The following is a 14,873-nucleotide window of genomic DNA, read 5'->3' on the forward strand; positions in this document are numbered from 1 at the left end:
CAAAGGACACGTGTCCGGGAACCCACTTTCTCCTCCTCCATCTGCACCAGAAACTCCACCATACAATGATCACTCTCCCCAAGAGGATCCTTCACCGCAAGGTCCCTAATTCTACCCGCCTCATTACATAACACCAGATCCAAGATAGCACGCTCCCTCGTCGGCTCCAACACACACTGTTCAAGGAAACTATCCCGACAGCATTCCAAGAACTCCTCCTCGAGCCCACCGCGTCCAACATGGGTCGACCAATCAATATGCAGATTGAAATCCCCCATAATTACGGCCGTCCCATTCCTGCACGCCGCACTTATTTGCGCGTTAACAGCCTGCCCCACCTCCAGATCATTATTCGGGGGCCTATAGACGACACCCACCAGCGTCTTCCTCCCTTTGCTGTTCCTAATCTCTACCCACAACTATTCCACGTTCTGTTCTTTGGTTCCTATATCATCCCTTGCTACCACCCTGATGCTATCCTTAATCAGCAGAGCTACGCACCCCCCCTCCTTTTTCCTCCCGCCTATCCTTCCTAAACACTTGATACCCCTGGACATTCAGCTCCCAGTCCCTGTCACCTTGCAGCCACGTCTCTGTAATGGCCACCAGATCATATCCATTTGTGCTGATCTGTGCCACCAGCTCATCCACTTTATTCCGAATGCTTCGTGCATTCAGATAAAGTGCCTTCATCCCAGCCTTCACCTGGACCCTATTTGCCGGAACGCCACCAACCATACTCACGCCCCCTCCTCCCTTTATTATTGGGACATCCTCGGCCTCTACCCTTACCTGTACCCTCTCCTTAACTCTAGACCCTGTAATGTCACCTACCCTCGCACCCTCCCCCCCCTAATTAGTTTAAAGCCCTGTCTACAGTCCTCTTTACACGATTCGCCAGGACTCTGGTCCCAGCCCGGTTCAAACCAACCCCATCCCACCTGAACAGGTCCCACCTACCCCAATACTGATGCCAATGCCCCATAAATGCAAACCCATTCCTCCCACACCACTCCCTGAGCCACCCATTCACTTCCTTAATCCTATCAACCCTACGCCCGTCTGCACTCGGTTCAGACAGTAGCCCAGAGATAACCACCTGGTCGGTTCTACTTTTTAATTCCATTCCCAGCTTTTCATACTCCCTCCCCAGATCCTCAGTTCGCATTTTGCCTACGTCATTGGCACCCACATGTACCACAACGACCGGATTCTCACCCTCCCACTCCAGGTTCCTCTGCAGCCCAGATGCGACATCCCGGACCCGAGCACCAGGCAGACAGCACACCCTTCTGTGCACTTTGTCATTGTGACAAAGGACAGTGTCAATACCCTTCACCCCACTATCCCCAATTACTATTACGTTCCTTTTCACCTTCTCTATGCCTATGCCCTGCTGCATCACTGTACCGTGTGCAGTTTGCTCACCGACCTCACCTCCCTCGTTCTCGTCCAGACTGGAAGCAAGAACCTCAAACCTGTTATGCAGATTGAGAGGCTGAGGCCTCCGCTCCCCACCCCCCTTCCTCCTCTCAGCAGCCCCCTCTTGTTGCTGACCCTTAGAGTTAGCCAGTCCAGGGGGGATGGATGTCACTTGCACCCCATTGACAATGGCACCCTCTCTCCCCCTGATGAGCCTCAGCGTCTGTAGCTCAGAGGCCAGCTCATCTACCTTGAGCTGGAGCTCCTCCAGCAACCTGCACTTACTGCAGACATGGTCACTGGGAAAGACCCTGGGGTCCACCAGTTCCCACATCATACAGAAACAACACATCACATGCCCCTCCATTATTCACTGTAGTAGTATTGAAAATTTCCACACGAACTTACCTGGCTCTTTTTCTCCCCAGCCCTTTTGATCTTACGCCCTAGTAGCTCACTCTGCTGCCCTCTCACTCCGCTGCCCGCTGTCTATACCAGGCCTCCTTTTAAACCTGGTGCTGATTTAAAGCCTGCTGGCCCACAACTCCCTTCTAACCACTCCCTCAGAATTCTTAAAGCGGTAAATACAAAAAGCCTGCAAAAATGCTTTTAAATGATTTAAACAGTTCTACAAGGTAAGTTCTTACTACAAAGTGCTTTAAGCTTATTTAAACAGGTTTTTAACAGGTAATTTCTTATCTGGCTCTCTGCTCCAGCAGACAATGGAAGGCTTCACCGTGTGACCACCCTCCCTCCCTTTGTCTCAGTATTTAAAGGTTTGTAATAGTTTTATAAAATGCTTCAAAGTATTTAAAAGTATTTAATCAATAACCAATTTGTCTTTGACTGACCTCAAGGGGCACATCTTCAGTGAGTGACATTATTAGGAGGCATTGCTTCACCAAGAATGGACCTTGAGTCCTTGTAGATCATTCCCTCAAGTTCTTGCCAACGAATCAACAGCAAATGCCACCACTTTGTTGCTGACCACAAAATCTAAGCCATTAAGGACTGCGTATGGTTTCAACATTTCAATGGTATTGCATGCATCGGTGGCACTGTGAGCATGAAATTACATGCCAATGTAACATGTGAGCCCACACTGCAAGTAGTATGCAAGCCTTCGGGATTGCACCAAACAGGGAACGTTTTGAAAGAAGATCCCTCTAAAATAATACAAGATTTAAGGACTTGAGAATAAGAACATAAGAAATAGGAGCAGGAGTAGGCCATCTAGCCCTTTGAGCCTGCCCCGCCATTCAATAAGATCATGGCTGATCTGAAGTAGCTCAGTTCCACTTTCCCGCTTTCTCCCCATAACCCTTAATTCCCTTGTCTGTCAAAAACCTATCTATCCGTGACTTAAATATATTTAGCGAGGTAGCCTCCACCACTTCAACAGGCAGAGAATTCCAGAGATTCACCACCCTTCGAGTGAAGAAGTTCCTCCTCAACTCCGTTCTAAACTGCACCCCCCCTTATCTTGAGTCTGTGCCCTCTAGTCCTGCTGTCCTTTCTGAGCGGGGAGAATCTCTTTACCTCTACCCTATCCATCCCTTTCATTATTTTATATGTCTCTATAAGATCCCCCCTCACCCTTCTAATCCAACGAGTACAGACTCTATTCAATCTCTCTTCATAGTCTAACCCCCTCATCTCTGGTACCAGCCTAGTGAACCTCCTCTGCACTCCCTCCAAGGCCAAAATATCCTTCCGCAAGCGCGGCGAACAAAACTGCACACAGTACTCCAGCTGTGGCCTCACCAGTGCCCTGTACAGTTGCAGCAAGACCTTCCTGCTTTTATATTCTATCCCCCTCGCTATAAAGGCCAGCATCCCAGTCGCCTTCTTGATCACCTGCTGCACCAGCAGACTGGGTTTTTGCGACTCATGCACAAGGACCCCCAGGTCCCTCTGCACTGTAGCATGCTGCAGCTTTTCGCCCTTTAAATAGTAATCCCTCCTACTATTATTCCTGCCAAAGTGGATAACCTCACACTTGCTAACATTGTACTCCATCTGCCAGGTCCTCGCCCACTCGCTCAGCCTATCCAGATCCCTCTGCAGACTTTCCACACCCTCCGCACAATTTGCTTTTCCACTCAACTTCGTGTCATCAGCAAATTTCGTCATCCTACACTCAGCCCCCTCCTCCAGATCATCTATATAAATGGAAAACAGCTGAGGCCCCAGCACCGATCCCTGCGGCACTCCACTAGTCACCAACCGCCAATCAGAATAGCACCCATTGATACCAACTCTCTGCCTCCTATTCGACAACTAATCCTCTATCCACGCTAACACCTTACCCCCAACTCCATGCCCCCTAACCTTCTGAAGCAACCTTTTGTGCGGCACCTTATCAAACACCTTTTGAAAAATCAAGGAACACCACATCCACCGGTTCCCCTCTGTCTACCGCACTAGTCACATCCTCATAGAATTCCAATAAATTCATCAAACACGACTTCCCCTTAACGAATCCGTGCTGCTTCTGCTCGATCAAATCATTCTTTTCTAGGTGCCTCGCTATTTCTTCTTTGATGACGGATTCAAGCATTTTTCCAACTACAGACATTAAACTAACCGGCCTATAATTCCCTGCCTTGTGCCTGCTACTTTTTTTAAACAGCGGTGTAACATTAGCTGTTTTCCAATCTTCCGGCACTTCCCCGGAATCCAGCAAAGTTTGGTAAATAATCACTAAAGCATCTACTTTCACCTCTGCCATTTCCTTCAGAACCCTGGGATGCATTCCATCCGGTCCTGGGGACTTGTCCACCATCAGTCCCGTTAGTCTATCAAGCACTACGTCTCTAGTGACAGTAATCGCATTCAGGCCCTCAACTCCTACCATCCTTCTATCTTTAATATCCGGCAAACTATTCGCGTCCTCCTCCATGAAGACCAAGGCAAAAAACTTATTTAAGGCCTCTGCCATTTCCTCATCTCCCACCACTAAATCCCCCCTCTCATCTTCTAAGGGTCCAACATTCACACTAGCCTCCTCCTCTTCTTTATATATTTGTAAAAACTCTTACTGTCCTTTTTTATATTTAGTGCTAGTTTAGCTTCATAGCTTCATTTAGCTTCATTTTTAATTGAAAAATCAATTAAACGTTCATTTAAATTGCAAAAGGATGGTACTGTGGTCAGATTTAACAACAGAAGCAGTAACTGAAATGGCAACAAAAAATCTGTGGTCAGAAAAATCTCCCTCTACAATTTTACTAAAATGTTCAGTCTTTCTGTTACACCAGGCCAAAAACATGAAGAATTGCATTCCCAGGAAAAGAAAACAACTACTGCTAGCCTGATATTGAACCTATGAGTCAACAACATACACTTTTACCTCCTACAAAACACAATGAAACTCAAGACTCATGTCTGCTGAGAAGTCTTTTCTTGCTCAGGCTGTATTAAAAATTACATACTGACCTTTTCACTTAAATGAAAAAGAATTCACCTGCTAACTTCAATTAGCAGCTGATTTATTGCACTGTGCAGTCCCTTTAAGATTAACCCACTCTGTGGTCATTTAAAGGGAATGTTCTTGTACGCGGTCTGATTGTTCCCTACGTGGCACATTCCTAATTGCTACTTGGCAGCACACCTGTGCAGCTTACAGTGACTATTGCTCATCAGTCTACCTACTAAGACAGCGAGTCGAGATCTCCCAATTTGAGACCAAGTGCCGTGCTGGATTAGGAATGTGGAGTGTTTCCCACTGTCAGCTGGCAGAAAAACATGCCAAATCTTCCAACCCCAACCTCATTAATTATGCTCCTGGGTGTTTCACTCTGTATGCAGCAGTGCAGCAGGCCTGGATTGTTGTGTAATCAACAATCCAGTTGTGTCTGGGTGCCATGCTGAAAAGGTGTCCAGATTTTAGAATCTAAATTGTGAGGCCTTCTACTGTTTGACCCACTATTGAAGGATGGTGGATCACCGAAGAATGAAGGTGGATCTCCAGGAACAGAGGCTGGAAGATGGAAACGCTCCAGAACACCCGATTTGACAGGCTCACCAGTCACTTTCAACCCACTACTATGGTGGTCCAAGACCCAGGGTTCCAGAGGCAGTCACATTGTTCAGATGAGTCCTGACATCTACATACCACATTCTATGAACGGCATGTTATCTTGCCAGCGTCACAGATATGGTGGGGGCTTAGGCCTTCATCTGCATCCAATTAACCGGAGGTAAATGAGGTTCACACCATCCTCTGGTGGATTTTACAACCCACAATGGCAGGCGCCAGCAGAAGATCCTGCTGCAAATTTGTGCTAATATGGAGATGACTTTTGGTCCTCCCATCATTTTCTCCCAACATGCCCATTATTAAACACGCAGTGGGCTTGGGAAAATTCTGCCCATATTCCAGACCAGAGCCACTCTCCCACAATTGAAGCAAGAATCACCCAGCAGAACCTTTGACGCTTACTGCCATTAATGAGGAAAATCCATCACCTTCCCCACCATGAACTCCCACCTTCACTCTACTTTGTCTCCTTCCTTCTGCTACTTCTTTTCTTTTCCTCATTTCCCACCCCATTACTTGACTTATCTTTTCTCCCCTCCCCTCTCTCTCTCTCTCTCTCTCTCTCTCTCACTCCCCTTGGTTCAACAACTCACCTACTTTCCAACTCTGCTCATCCCAAAACATGCCCTTGGTCTTGACTACTCAGGTGAAATACTATACAGGATTGCCAATTACATATTAAAAAAAACAGCAGTTTCAGGGTTCCACAGACACAATTTGCTATTTCTCCCACCATCTTAGAATCCTGAGATGCATTCCACCAGGACCAGGAGACTTGTCTATCTTTAGCCCCATTAACTTGCTCAACACTATCTCTTTCATGATAATGATAGTTTCTAGGTCCTCACCTGCCATAGTCATCCTGTCATCAATTTTTGGCATGTTATCCAGAAACTGCAAATGCACTAGTGATAATTTACCAAAGTTCGCTGGACTCTGGGGTGGTTCCCACAGACTGGAAAACAGCATGTGTGATGCCACTGTTTAAAAAAGGTAGGTAAAAGGTGGGTAACTATATGCTGGTTTGCTTAATTTCTGCAGTAGGGAAAATGCTTGAATCTGTCATCAAGGAAGAAATAGCGAGACATCTAGATATAAATTGTCCCATTGGTAAGATGCAGCATGGGTTCATGAAGGGAAGGTCATGTTTGACTAATTTGTGGAATTATTTGAGGACATTACATGTGCAGTGGACAATGGAGAACTAGTGGATGTGGTGTATCTGGATTTCCAGAAGGCATTTGACAAGGTGCTGTACCAAAGACTGTTACATAAGATAAAGGTGCACGGTGTTACGGGTAGTGTATTAGCACGGATAGAGGATTGGTTAACTAACAGAAAGCAAAGAGTGGGGATAAATGGTGCTTTTTTTGGTTGGCGATCAGTGACTAGTGGTATGCCTCAGGGATTGGTGTTGGGACTGCAATTGTTTTTGATTTACATAGATGATTTGCAGTTGGGGACCAAGTGTAGTGTATCAAAATTCGCAGATGACACTAAGATGAGTGGCACAGCAAAGTGTACACAGGATGCTGAAAGTCTGCAAAGGAATATAGGTAGTCTAGTTGAGTGAGCGAAGGTCTGCAGATAGAGTACAATGTTGGTAAGTGTGAGGTCATCCATTTTGGTAGGAACAACAGCAAAATGGACTATTATTTAAAATGGTAAATGGCATGTTATTTGTGTCTTCCACAGTGAAGACCGACACAAAATACCTGTTCAATGCCTCAGCCATTTTCTCATTTCCAGTTATTATATCCCCCGTCTCGTCCTCTAAAGGACCAATGTTTACTTTAGCCACTCTTTTTCATTTTATATACTTGTAGAAACTTTTGCTACCTGTTTTTATATTCTGAGCTAGTCTATTCTCATAATCCATCTTATTTTCTGTATAGCTTTTCTCGTGGCTTTCTGTTGACCTTTAAAGATTTCCCAATCCTCTAGGTTCCCACTTTGTATGCATTTTCTTTCAATTTGATACCCTCCTTTATTTCCTTAGATATCCTTGGTTGATTCTCTCTTTTTCTATAGATCTTCCTTATCACTAGCATAAAAGTTTGCTGAGCACTGTGAAAAAAATCGTTTTGAAAGTCCTCCACTGTTCCTCAATTGTCTCACCATAAAGTTTTTGCTCCCAGTCTATCTTAGCCAATGCCTCTCTCATCCCTTTGTAGTCTCCTTTGTTTAAGCACAAGGCATTGGTATTGGATTTTACCTTCTCATGCTCCATCTATATTAATTAAATTCAACCATACTGTGATTGCTTCTTCCGAGAGGATCCCTAACTGCAAGATCATTATTCCTGTCTCACTACACAGGACCAGATCTGGGATAGCTTGCTCCCTTGTAGGTTCAAGGGAGCTATCGCGGATACATTCTATGAACTCCTCCTCAAGGCTGCCTTGACTGACTTCGTTTGACCAATTGATATGTAGATTAAAATTCCCCATGATAATTGCTGTACAAAGCTGGCGAGAATCTTATTTCCTGAGCAAAAATTTAGGAACATTCAGAAGTGAATGAGTAAGTTATTAAAAATTAAGTATCTGGAAGTTACCAATGATTTTTGCTGTTTAATATTGGTTTGCAGATTATTTTGAATCTGTGGACGTCCATTCAAAGGTTCCTTACAGGAAGATGCTAAATAAGCTAAGGGCCAATGGTATTAGAAGCAACGTACAGACATGGATAGAAGGTTGGCTGACAGATAAAAGGCAAAGAGATTGGGATAAGCAGACTCTTTCCAGGATGGCAACTTGTCACAAGTGGTGGTCAGTGTTACGATCACAACTTTTCACTATATACATTAATGATCTGAAACATGGAACTGAGGGCAAGTTGCTAAATTTGCAGATGATACAAAGATATGTAGAGGGACAGGCAGTGTTGAGGAAGCGAGAGGCTGCAGAATGACTTGGACAGGCTAGGAGAGTGGGCAAAGAAGTGGCAGATAGAATACAATGTGGGGAAGTGTGAGGTTATGCATTTTAGTAGGAAGAATAGAGGCATGGAATATTTTCTCAATGGGAAAAGGTTTTGGAAATCTGAAGCACAAGGGACTTGGGAGTCCTGGTTCAGAATTCTCTTAAGGATAATATGCAGGTTCAGTTGGTAGTTAGGAAGACAATTCAATGTTAGCATTCATTTCTAGAGGGCTAGAATACAAGAGCAGAGATGTAAAGCTGAGGCTATATAAGGCTCTGGGTCAGACCTCATTTGGAATACTGTGAGCAGTTTTGGGCCCAATACCTAAGGAAGGATGTGCTGGTCTTGGACGGGGTCCAGAGGTTCACAAGAATGATCCCAGGAATGAAGGGTTTGTCATTTGAGCAGCTGCTGAGGAGTCTGGGTCTATACTTGATGGAGTTTAGAAGGATGAGGGGAGGGATCTAATTGAAACTTACAGAATATTGAGGCACCGAGATAGAGCGAACGTGGAGAGGATGTTTCCAAATGGTGGGAGAGACTAGAACAGAAGGGCACAATCTCAGAGTGGAGGGATGTTCCTTTAAAACTGAGGCGAGGAGGAATTTCTTCAGCCGGGGGTGGTGAATCTGTGGAACTCATTGCCACAGAGGGCTGTGGAGGACAGGTCACTGAGTGTCTTTGAGACAGAGATAGATAATTCTTGATCAATAAGGAGATCAAGGGTTAAGGGGAGAAGGCAGGATAATGGGGATGAGAAACATATCAGCCATGATTGAATGGCAGAGCAGACTAGACTGGCCATATGGCCTAAATCTGCTCCTATATCTTATGGTCTAGCAAATACATGCTATAATATGCTAAAAACAACAGATTTGACATTTAGGAAAATATATAGAACTTCATATATATACACATACACAATATACATTTTATACATATGCACACATTCCTACATACTTGTATGTAGAACATATATAACATTATATGCAAATATATTTGAATAATTGATAAATGTACATCTGACATGCAAATACACATGTACACTAAGCATAAAATTTCAAACATATTTAACATATATGCAAAACATACTATTGATGTTGGTCAAGGCTCATTTGACCGCCCATGTTTCCCTCCACCCCACACCCCCCCCAAACAAAGAGTAAGTTGAATATACAAGAAAATAGTAATCACTATGCAAAATTTCAATACATGCCAAAATATGCAAGCATAACATAAAAATTAGTAAGTTTTATATAATTTTGCAACAAGTTTAAGTGCTGAAATTGGGGATTAGCCTTTCTTTTTAAGAAATTACCTTTCTGTTGTTTTACAGAACGGCACACAGACAATATCCTTGTGTTGCAGGGCATCACAGTACACTTGGCTGACTGGTACTGAAGTAAGTTTACCATTTTGAAGCTGACTGGTTAATTTGACAACATGATCCCGCACTTTACAACCCTGGAGAAATTTTTTTTAAAAAAAAAATCACAAAAAAAAGCATCTGTTAAACTAGCTACCATGGGCATAATCTTTCTCAACTTAGAAAGTTCAACTCCCACTTCTAAATATGATGAATACTAAATGCAGAACGATGAGAAAAAACCCAAGGAGACATTGCTCCTTTAAACAATTAATCCCAAGGCACTTTCATTCTGTTTAAATGATCACTAATATTTGTTGAAAGCAAACAGAGATGGTTGTCTAAGTTTCTCTATGGGGTAAATAATAAGGAAATATATATTTGGTAATCTAACTTATGTACATCAATGCAGTAATCTTTCGTCAAGCTCCATAATGAAGTACTACTGATTTTTCAATTGCAGTGACTGGTACAAGAGATGCAAAACTTGCCGTTAAAACCCAAGATGTATTTTACTAGAAAGGAGGAAACTCACAGGCAGTTCACAAAACATTATGCCTTACCAAGTAAACTTGTCCATTACATACTGTAAATTAAAAATTCATTCATGGGATCGCTGGCGTGGCCAGCATTTATTGTCTGCCTCTTATCGCCAATTGTGGGGATGCGATGGCATAGTGGTATTGTCACTGAACTAATAATCCAAAGATCCACAGTAATGCTCTGACTATCCAGTTCGAACCCCACCATTAATGTGGTAAAATTGGAATTTGATAAAAAACTGTAATTAAACGTCTAATGATGATGAAACCACTGTCAATTGTCATAGTAACCATTTGGTTCACTAATGTCCTTTAGAGAAGAAAATCTGCCATCCTTACCAGTCTGGCCTACATGTGACTGACTCCGGACCCATAGCAATGTGGCAGACTCTCTGAAATGGCCTAACAAGCTACTGAATTCAAGGGCAATTAGGGATGGACTCTCTCGAACAATCAGTGCAGACTTGATGGGCTGAATGACCTCCTTCTGCATTGTAAGTGTGAGACTCATTTTGGGAGGGACAGCGCAGACAATATAAAAGGGTACAATTTTAAACAGAGTACAGGAGCAAAAGCACCTAGATACATATGGACATAAATCAATGGATTAGTAGGATAGGTAAAGACTGTGGTTAATAGAATATAAGGGAAACTGGGTTTTAGGGGGACAGGGTACGAAATCAATGATGTTAAACCTGTAAAACCTCAACTTCTTAAAAATTTTTTTACAGGATGTGGTTCTGCTGGCAGCATTTGTTCCCCATCCCTATTTGCCCTCGAACTGCTGCAGTCCATATGGTGTAGGTACACACAGTGCTGTTAGGAAAGGAAGTTTCAGGGTTTTGACACAATAGTGAAGGAACAGCAAGATAGTTCCTAGTCACAATGGTGTGTGGCTTGGAGAGGAGTTTGCAAGGTTGTGATGTTCCCATGCATCTTGTCTTCCCTAGTCCTTCTAGATGGACTAGAGTATTATGTCCAGTTTTGGGTGCCACATTTGAGTGTATTTAAAGGCATTAGAGGGGGGTGCAGAATGAGAACGGTCCTAGAGATGAGGATTTTCATTTAAGTAGACAGACTGAGGAAGTTGGGACTGTTAGACTTAGAGAAAGCCGAGAAATTTGTTGGAGGTATTCATAATTTGAGTGTAGGTCAAAGAAGATAAGGAAAAATTGTTGCCATTGATGGAAGATTCAAGAACAAGAGGGCACTGATTTAAGGCTATTAGCAAAATAAAGCCATAGCATCATGAGGAAAAACATTTTGATGCAGCAATTGATTAAGATCCAGAATTCATTGGCTGAGAGTGGAGAGGAGGCCAGTTCAATTGAGGCTTTCAAAGGGACATTGGATCGCTATCTGAAATGGGAAGATTTGCAGGGCTACAGGAAAAAGGCAGGTATGTCACCTTCAGGGGGTCAGCATTGACACATTGGGCAAGACTTTCTGGCTATTCATGTCGGCAGGATTGTTTGGTCCCAACAACAGCACACCCCCATGTGGGTTTCCTGGCAGTGGGGGAAGGATTCAATGAGAAATCCTATTAACAGTGGCAGAACCCAAAGTTCCCACTACCGGTCACCAGCAATGTAAATTCAAAAAAATGTTACTATTTATTTTTGTTTTCTTTTCTTATTCAAACTTCTTTTACACTTTCTTCCTATACCCGACGTGGCATTGAACTCACGTAGTTGACTTTCTTCTCAGTCTTTTCACTGACTGTTTTGCGATCCTTCAATCCAATTGGTTGTCTTGATCACTCAGGTCCAAGGTGCCCTGTTTTTCCTACTGTAATCAGCTCACATTTCCAGCAATTCAGTGAGCAGAGTTAAAAGTGCAAGGACAGGTCTAGCTAATGGCAGATGCCTTTGGACAACATAAAATAATGAATTGTTCTGGTTGATTTCCAACAAGTAAAAGTTTTCTGGTTGAGAGGGTCAGCAACTTATAACTACCAGTGTGTGAGGAGAGGTGTGAGAAAAAATGTTTTCCGACAATTTGTCCAAGAATGGAATCTTTTACTGCAAGTAGTTGAAGCAGAAAATTGTGCAGTACAAAATTTAGATCTATAGCACTGTCTCCAATGGTGCTACAGGAAACTGAAAGTCTTTCAAGTGGAGCATGCTGTGTGTCCATCTGCTGTCAGTGCAGCACCTCATACTGAGAAGGGCACTTGTGTGGACATCCACCGCATGCATTGGAAGATTCCAAATTGGTGTTGTCCTGAGACCAGTGATTGATTTGACGCTTTGTTTACAAAATTAGATTACGTGGGTCCATTTAACATATTCGCTTGTCACAACTGCAAAAGACCCAGCATTAGCCTTATTTATAGGACCAGTCATGCAACAAAGTTAAGAATTTCTAAAGTAACTTATGCTATTGTCAAATTTCTGAAATGTGGAGAGTTTTTTTCTCACTTATCTTTTGGGATGTGAGCCTCACTGGCTAGGCCATCATTTGTTGCTCATTCTTAATTGCTTAAGCGGTGGTGAGCCATTTTCTTGAACCAGTACAATCCATGTGATATAAATACAGCCATTGTGCTGTTTGGAAAGGAGTTCCAGGATTCCGACTCAGTGATAGAGAAGTAACATTGATATAGTCCCAAGTCAGGATAGTGGGTAGCTTGGCGGACAATTTTCAGATGGTGGCCCTATCTGTTCTGTTGCCCTTATAGGTGGGAGAGGTCATGGGTTTGGAAGGTGTTGTCTAAAGCACTTTGGCAAGATGCTGAAGTGCATCTTGTAGCAGAGCATACTGCTGCCAGTGCACCAGTGGTCAAGGAAGTGAATGATTTAAGATAATGGATGGGGTGCCAAGAGGATTGCTTTGTCCCAGATTGTATTGGGCATCTCAAGTGTAGTTGGAGATGCAGTGGGAAATTTTCCATCACGCTTCTGACTTGTACCTGTTAGACAGACGGATACAGAACTGGCTTGGTCATAGAAGAGGGTGGCACAGTGATTAGCTTTGCTGCCTCACAGCAACAGGGACCCGGGTTCAATTACGACCTCGGGTCACTATCTGTGTGGAGTTTGTACATTCTCTCCATGGATTTGCTCCGGGTGCTCCGGTTTTTTCCCCGCAACCCAAAGACACGTAGGTTAGGTGCATTGGCAATACTAAATTCTCCCTTAGTGTCAGGGGATTAGCAGGATAAATATGTGAGGTTACAGGGAGATGGCCTGGGTGGGATTATTGTCAGTGCAGGCTTTATGGGCCGAATGGCCTCCTTCTGCACTGTAGAGATTCTATGAAGATACAGAGTAGTGGTGGAAGAGTGTTTTTCAGAATGTAGATCTATAAGTAAAGAAGTGTTCCACAGACCTCTGTTGTTTGTAGTGTATGTAAGTGATCTGAAGGAAAATGTGAGTGATCTGATTAATAAGTTTGCAAACGACATGAAGATTGGTGGAGTTGCTGGTAGTGCTGGGGATTGTTAGAGGATACAATAGGATATAGATAGGTTGGAGACTTGGGCACAGAAATGGCAGATAGAGATTAATCCGGACAAATGCGAGGTGATGCATTTTGGAGGATCCAATTTAGATGCGAATGAAACTGTAAATGGCAGAACCCTTAGAAAAAATTAACATAGAGGGATCTGGACAAACAGGTCCACAGTTCCCTAAAAGTTGCAATGCAGTGGACAACATGTTAAGAAGGCACATGGCATGCTTGCCTTCAGCCGGGCCATTGAGTACAAGAGCTAACAAATCACGATGCAGCTATATAAAACTTTGATTAGGCCGCATTTGGAATATTGCTGCATTTCTGGTCGCCACACTATCAGGACTTGGAACCTTTGGAGACACTATTCTCCCCTGAATCTGGCTACATTAGGGGTTCCACTCACATACACACAGGGCGGGGTAGGTGTGGGAAGATGCGGCGGCGCGGGCTTGTTGGGCCGAAGGGCCTGTTTCCCGTGCTGGGATGTTCTTTGAAATCTTTGAAGGTTCACCAGGATATTGCCTTGTCTCAAGGGCATTGATTACGAGGAGAGGTTGAATAGACTAAGATTGTTTTACTGGAAAGATGGAGGCTGATGGGAGACCTGACAGAGATCTATCTATTATGAGGGTGAATAGTCAAAAGGCTTTTTCCCCAGGGTGGAAGTGTCAATACAAGGGGGCACAGTTTCAAGATGAGAGGGGAAAAGTTTAAAAGGGAGACGTGATATGGAAGTTTTTCACACAGAGTGGTGGCTGTCTGGAATGCATGCCAGAGGTGGTGGTGGAAGCAGGCACATTGGATGGGGACACAAATAGGGAGGGAATAGAGGGATATGGACCGAATAAGGGCAGAAGGTTTTTTTTAATTAGGGCATCATGATCGGCACAGGTTTGGAGGACTGAAGGCCTGTTCCTATGCTTTGCTTGTCTTTGTTCTTTGATAGTAGACAGGCTTTGGGGAATCAGATGGTGCATTGCTTGACACAGAAATCCCAGTCTCTGACCTGTTCTTGTGGCCACAGTATTTAATGGCAGATCCAGTTAAGTTTCTGATCAATGGTAAAGTGCGAAAAATTTGGCAATGGTACTGAATGTTAAGGGGAGATGGCCGGATTCTT

General features: G+C 43.6%; 1 protein-coding gene across 10 annotated transcripts in view; it reads right to left on the reverse strand.

Annotated features, from left to right (window-relative positions):
• The window catches only part of sanbr (SANT and BTB domain regulator of CSR), a 139,232-nt gene that overhangs the window by 62,750 nt on the left and 61,609 nt on the right, over nucleotides 1-14,873 (reverse strand). For all 10 annotated transcript variants that reach the window (XR_013888264.1, XM_080200376.1, XM_080200375.1 and 7 more), the window contains one exon: nucleotides 9,708-9,853. Coding sequence is in view for 9 of the 10 variants with exons in the window: in XM_080200376.1 (XP_080056502.1) it covers nucleotides 9,708-9,853 (146 nt within the window). In the remaining variant the exon portion in view is untranslated. The remainder of the gene's footprint in view (nucleotides 1-9,707; nucleotides 9,854-14,873) is intronic.

The sequence above is a fragment of the Carcharhinus amblyrhynchos genome, chromosome 12 (genome assembly GCF_965287045.1).
Source record: "Carcharhinus amblyrhynchos chromosome 12, sCarAmb.v2.hapA, whole genome shotgun sequence".
Classification (NCBI taxonomy): domain Eukaryota; kingdom Metazoa; phylum Chordata; class Chondrichthyes; order Carcharhiniformes; family Carcharhinidae; genus Carcharhinus; species Carcharhinus amblyrhynchos.